The sequence below is a fragment of the Oreochromis niloticus genome, linkage group LG12 (assembly GCF_001858045.2).
Source record: "Oreochromis niloticus isolate F11D_XX linkage group LG12, O_niloticus_UMD_NMBU, whole genome shotgun sequence".
NCBI lineage: Eukaryota > Metazoa > Chordata > Actinopteri > Cichliformes > Cichlidae > Oreochromis > Oreochromis niloticus.
In genome coordinates, this window is record NC_031977.2 from 31,576,635 (window position 1) to 31,583,711 (window position 7,077).

Below are 7,077 nucleotides of genomic sequence, written 5' to 3' on the forward strand. Positions count from 1 at the left end.
CACTGTGAACCCACACTCCAACCGACCCAAAGTACAGATACAGGAATGATATGGTTCTTCGTGACTACAGACAAATTTCGCTAGGTTTTTTGGAACAAATCGCTCACCACATCAAGGTGGACCGCAGCCCTGAAAGTTTCTCTGCATTTCCCAGAAAAGCAGATGTGAGAACCGAATGTTCAGCTTAGTCAGAGCAGACAGTATACGGCCAGCTTCTGATATAAGAACACAGAGGATGATGGGCATCAAGTGCCCTTCCACCTAGATGCTCTTTCTAGGAGACATTCTAGCATAAACCAAACAGTAGTGAGAATGCACCTGAAAGTTTTGTGTTACATGTGGGAAAAAGCAGCTTCAGAGAATGTCTAACCCTGATTTTCTCCACACTGGCTGAAGTTTATGTGTGAAAAAAGCCTCTTTCCCAACAACCTACATACAAATCCTGGCCCCTCCACATCGCATGACTAGGATGTCATCAAGGAGAAATGCAGTGACTAGCACTGAGTCTTACTCACAGCAGGCTAATCTACATAAAAGGTGTAAAATTTGAAAGTACTTGATTTAACTTTCTGCTGAGATTCTTTCAAATTACGACCTTAATTAAATTACACTGATTATGACATCTGCTTGGAAGAGCAATACTTATTTGACTTGACATTTTAATGTCGTTAAAAAAAACAATACTCCAGTTAATTTATAAGTGTTTCTAATTGTGTTAAAAAGATGATTAACCTTTAGGTCAGACTGCTGTGTTTCTTTTGTTCCAGCATTCACTTCTGCACAGGTTTAGTTAAGGCCCCCCAAAAATCTGCAACAGTTATTTCAGGGCACTTTTTAGGATTACTTGAAGATCACAGAAGGTCCACCTCACATGAGCAAGCACTTAGCAAGAGCAGGGAGAAAAAAAGAAACTAACAGGAAGGTGGCCATCTGCCGAAACCAGCGGGGGCGAGAGAAAAAGATGCACAAATATATCGCCCATGTTAAATGTCATCAGCTTGTCAGCATATAACACGACTTTTACAGATGTCATAAACAGATGTTTATCTGTTGTGCTGCATCAGTTCTGCTCTGGCTCAAATTTTTAATCGCAAGACGGTGTGATAAAGAGAAGAGATGAAAGTCTTTGAAATCTATTTTAATGCATCTTTATTTTTCCAGTCACAATAGAGGGAAAAATAAATAAGAGCAAAAATAATAAGTACTGGTACTGGAATCAACTATGACTCATAACAGCAACGAGAGGCCCCGAACATTTTCTCCACTGTAACCTTCAAACTGAAGACTTTAAACACACAAACTTCTCATATTGTCAAATTTACTTACAGAAAATCTCTCTGTCAAGATTTCAACACTGTAAGCACCTAGATTTACAGCGTGTGTGTGTGTGTTTGTATGCACTGCAGTTTATTGCCAAAGCCTCCCACCTTGCCAGCCGAGCTCACTTCGATGAGCTGCAGATACATCTTGGCCAAATATCACACAGCACTATGCACCACTACAGCAACTCAACAACTCAAAACTCAATTTCCAACACTTGATTAGAGCTAAATGAATTACTACAGTGAAAGAGACAACATGCCGACAAAGTCCAATGACAGGATATTAATGATACTGCAAGACTTAGACACAGTAAGCCAGTGTGTGTGTGTGTGTGTCTGTGTCTTTGACCTTCAGATGAGAAGCCTGAGGAAGGAAAAATATACTGCAGCGGGAGATAGCGTCAGTGTTTGTAAATCGTCCTGAGAGCGAGTGCGAGCACGTGAGCCTGTGTGTGTGTGTGTGTGTGTGTGTGTGTGTGTGTGTGTGTGTGTGTGTGTGTGTGTGTGTGAGGCAAAAGAGAGAAGTAAAACTGGGAAGTGTTATGGTATCTCAAAGCACAAACTTGCCTAGCTCTCACCAGAGAACTTTCTGTCTATCAAGTTATCTAGATCAAGAGAACTACAACTACTTTGAGAAATAAACCTACTTATGGAACCTCACAACAACCTTCTGTTAGACAGATATAGCAAACAGTTTTTAAAGAAAAAGGGCATCTACCACTGAGAGACCATCTCTAGACAAAACGCTTGACCACATGCAGGAGTTGTGGTGCAGGTAGGATACATCTCAGGAATTAAACTTTCATTTACTCTTAAATTAAGCGATTCAATAAAGGGAAAGGTTTAAATAATCATAGTGGACCTGGCCAAATGCACTAAAGAAGGAGGAACCAGTGTCACACTTCTACTGAAAAGAGTTGAAAAAATTACCAGTCATATTTTTGAGAGCAAACTTAACCCCTGACTCTGTGGGTACAGATTCCCCTGACTTTGACTTGAAGATGCCAAAACACCAGCTTGACTACTGCATTTTTCAGCATGTGGCTTTCAGGGGTCTTATAAGCGAAAACATTGCTGGAGCTCTGATTACTTCATGCTTCATCGTCTCCTCCATTCACCTAAGAAGTGGATGAAGCTGTACCAGAAACATTTGCTCGCACCGCACACTGCTGAACCAAATCACAGGTTTCACTCCTGCGTTATCACACCATATCACCAGCACCAAGATTTCCACAAACCTTTTTTGAACTCCTCCAGCATGGCGTCCAGCTTGGTGTCGTGGAAGACGAAATGGACCGGATGGTTGTAGAATTTGGTGATGGTCTTCAAGGTGGTGCAGTCGTCTGGGTCCACAAAGGCCAGATCCTTGACGAAGAGGATGTCCACGATGTTGGAGCGCTCGTCTTCGTACACGGGTATCCTGGTGTAGCCGCTCTCCATGATCTCGGACATGGTGTTGAAGTCCAACACGGCGTCGCTGTGGATCATGAAGCAATTGTTGATTGGCGTCATGACATCCTCCACTGTTTTAGTCCGGAGCTCCAGCGCTCCTTGGATCATGTTGAGCTCCTCTTTCACCAGGTCATTGTAGGGCTCGGTGACTTTCAACATCTCCACTAGCTTCTCTCTGTTGTACACTGTGCCGATCTCCTGGCCCAGCACGCAGTCGAGGAGTTTGCTAATGGGCCAGGACAGAGGGAAAGTCAACAGCATGAACAGCTTGGTGAGGACGATGGTGTTCGCCCCGACTGCTAATCCGTGTCGGGAGCACAGAGCCTGGGGGACAATCTCGCCAAATATTACGATGCCGACAGTGGAGGCGACGACTGCTCCGACCCCGGACTTGGTGAGGTCGTCCAGGAGGATGGTGAGCGTAGTGTTGACCAGGACATTACCGAGCAGCAGTGAGCACAACAGGTAGTTGCCCTTCCTACGAATGGGCTCGATCTTCCGCGCGTACTTCTTCTCCTTCTCTGTGCCGCAGTTCTGCACGATGCGCAGTTCCATCGGATCCAGCGCCATCAGTCCCAGGTTGAGCCCGCTGAACATGCCGGACAGCACCAGCAGGAAGCAGATGAGGATAATCTGCAGCCAGATGGGCAGCAGGGACTTCTTCGCCTCCACCACGCGCAGCCTGCCGTCTTCTTCGTCCATCAGGTACCACTTCTGATCCCGGGCGTCCAGGACGCACAAGCCGAACACTTTCACCACCTCAGTCTTACGGAGCTGCTTGATGCTGAGGGAGACTGTCCCTGAGGTGTTTTCGTCGTTTACCTTCATGGGTCCCCTAACATCAATATCATTCTGATCTTTGGGACAAGTCCTGTTTAACCATTTATCTGGGAAATCAGCATCTTCTTTATCACTGACGAACAGTTTACCGAACCTGATGATACCCGAGCTGTTGGGGAACAAGTGGAGCCCGTAGACCCTTAAGGAGATGTCGCTCCCCTCGGTCACCTGAATATCTCCCCCTTCCGTGGTCTCGGCTGGCTTGTCGCTCTTCTCTAGCCTCATGCCGAGTATCCGCGTGGTTTCCCTCGAGTCTGAAACCGAAGCTTCAACCAGCCTCGTCGCAAAAACGCATGAAAACACGAATAAAGTTAACGTAAACCCCCAGCCACTTGAATCCATCGCCATGTTTGTTTCGCTCTCTGCCAACAGGCGAACTGACGTCACCTACTCGTTTCCACAAGCCTGCCTCCAAATTTACATACAAATATCACCCAATCGGCAGCGTATACGTCACTAAAACTTGGGCCGAGCCCCAACAGTTTCATTTTTTTAAGGTCGACTGACGGATTTTCTTTTAAAGGTCGACCGTGTGGGAGCAGACGAAAATTAACGCATGAATGGATGTAACGATAAACAAATTTTAAATACAAGACATCAAATAATCACATTTTATGACATTTTCCCACCACGATTTTTTATATATATATATATATATATATATATATATATTTAACTTATTTATTGTGAAAAAAGATAAACAGTGTTACAAAGTAATTAACGTGGTCTTTAACTTAATTTTTATTGAAGAAAATATCAGTTAAGTTGTATATTTAGCTACTATATGGCACAGAAAAACCCAAACTGAGTCATAAAAGTATTAACCTTCACAGACAACTGTCTTAATTGTGTTTACCCGTATGACACGTCGAATTAAAATACAAATTCTGAAGCAGTATCAAGCAAGCAAGCAAGCAATTTATTTATATAGCACTTTCAGATCAGCCCCCAGCTGAACACAAAGTGCTGTACACTTGACATGCCAAAATGATACATTAAACATGTTAAAAAAAATAAGAAAAATAATAATATAAAATAAATAAAATATATATATAAAAATGATTATTAAAATGACATTAAAATAAATAAAATTAGCACAAATAGCAAAGACAATAATAAAATAGTATATATAATGATGATGAGAATTACATTTAAAACAATAAAATCAGCAAATTAGATCAAAACAATAAAATCAATAAAATCAGGGTCAGACTGTGTCATATGCCAAGGAGTAAAAATGGGTTTTAAGACGTGTTTTAAAAGTGGACAGTGAAGGGGCCTCTCTAATGTGCTGGGGCAGATTGTTCCACAGATTAGGAGCAGCAATAGAGTATCAAAATAAGTCGAAGACAGAGAAATGTGTTTAAAGTCAATAATTTAGTCTACAAAACCTTTGTAATCACAGTATGCACAATGTGACAGTTAATGATATCCGTTTAATGAGATTAGAAAGAGTAAGTAGTGTCACTGATTTGAAATACAGTGCATGTTTATGTTATCTACTGTCTCTAGTAATGCTATTAATACTCCTCTGTGTGCTTTGCAAACTGAATATTTGAGGCAAAAAGAAAAACCTTGGGTCACAAGTGAATAGAATGCCAAACTAGGCACTCTCACCGGTGGATAAGAGAATGATAATGCCAACACCAAAGACAATGAAAGGATTAATCTCTGAAACACACATGCGTCTTAGCATTTTGAGAAAAAGAAATTAAACGTTTTAAAATTTAGTTTTTACACGTTTTTTTTAATGAAAAGATGCTGCTAAATAGAATCACGTGTGTAAATGTATTACTTTAATCTTGAATTACTTTTTTGTTGACATTGTAAGTAAATGTAATTATTGAGGGCAGAGCAACATCTAGTGGTCAAACCGTGGTCAATGCAGCCTAACGTGCTGGTGTGAAAATGGTGAAGGAAATGAGAATGATTCTAATCTAATGATTCTAAGTAAAAATGAGGCTCAAAATTGTGTATATACATAAGAAAGGCCTTCAGGCATGCAACTACACCCATACAGGATCTAATTCAGTTCATTTGTAAAGTGTGAAAACTGCAGTGAAAGCATTAAATTCTCGGCATTTACTTGTAATTAGTGACAGAAAAACTTTTTTTGTTCTCTCCGCTGAGATCAGGCTGGAAAATGTTTCTGGCCCATCTGACAGTTTATCTGAACCTGTTTTCAGGCTCTTTGCACTCTTTCTTTTCCCACCTTTAGCTTCTGCATTCACAGAAGCGGTGGTCCAGGTCTTCTAATTCTTGAACATCTTTTAAAACTGTTGCCATCTGACAGTAACTTGTAGCCTTTTTTTCAACCTTTAATCAGATGATGTTTGCATTACTTTGTTTTCAGAGGATTGTATACTGGTGCCTGTACACTATCACACCATTTTATTTCCTCATGTTAACCTTAACATGAGGAAATAAACATGAGGAAATAAATGCATATCTTTGCTAAAACAAGTCTTGTTTTAGCAAAGATATGCATGATTTTCTGCATCTCACTGTAAGCTAAACTTGTCTTCAGCAGAGAATCACATATTGCTCATTCATCCATGGAAATACTGTAAAGACACCTCTTTGGCTTTGTTCCATTTAATATATTTGAGAAACAAAAAAAAGAAAAAACAAACCAATTTCATTGTATGGTTATGTTTGCACATATAATTTATAGGTGTTTAGTATATTCTAAATTATTTTTCTTTTATTTGTTTTTTGTTTAATTTGTGTGCACTTTTTTCTTATTTCTGTTTTATATTGGATCATACTCCAAACATAAAAAACAAAAGTTCTCCAGACTTTAGAGGACGCGATGAAGAAATAAAGTGTTTTGTCACCAATCCCTTTATAATCGTCTCCACTGTACGATGTGTAATGGTACCACAAATCTCTAGTCTTGGTAACTTATATTTTTACCTGGAAGTACATGAAGAGCCACATTATTCATTTGATTAATTTGAACTTCCTTCAAATTTTTATTTAACTTACCTCCTCACAAGGCTGTGAAGAAGCTCGCAGATGTTTCTGTTTCTATAATTCAAGGAACTGAACAACACAAACCTTTATTATTTATTCTTTCATTGTGTCAAGCTGAAAAATGTAGCCATTGTGAGGTGCATCAGGTGCTTTCCTGATAGTATTGATAGTATTAAAATTCTGACCATACACTGAAAAAAGAACATGTTGGATTTACTTAATTCACTAGTGGACATTGGTTGCACAAATGTTTTACTTTGGCAGCAACTTAAACTTTTGATGTAAATTAACACTTAACTTTAAAACCCAAGGCAACTTGCAAGATGGTTACGTAAATCCAAGAGATAGCCAGTCTCCTTTTTCAGTGTACTTCTCTGCATTCATAACTCTTAAATTTTTAGAAGATCTAGTAAAGGTTTCAATTTGTCACTCCACGATATGAGTTGCCACTGATTTTCAGTTGAGTTCTTGTATAATTTGGTGTACC

General features: G+C 40.0%; 1 protein-coding gene across 3 annotated transcripts in view; it reads right to left on the minus strand.

Annotated features, from left to right (window-relative positions):
- The window catches only part of LOC100707713 (metal transporter CNNM4), a 54,734-nt gene extending 50,698 nt beyond the window's left edge, over positions 1–4,036 (minus strand). Inside the window, exon 1 of one of the 3 annotated variants that reach the window (XM_003444496.5) lies at positions 2,561–4,031. In XM_003444496.5, the coding sequence (XP_003444544.1) occupies positions 2,561–3,962 (1,402 nt within the window). In that variant the 5' untranslated portion in view covers positions 3,963–4,031. Of the gene's footprint in view, positions 1–2,560 lie in introns of all 3 variants that reach the window. The other 2 variants (XM_019365845.2, XM_025897023.1) reach the window with 2 other exon arrangements.
- Positions 4,037–7,077: the final 3,041 nt, after the last annotated feature.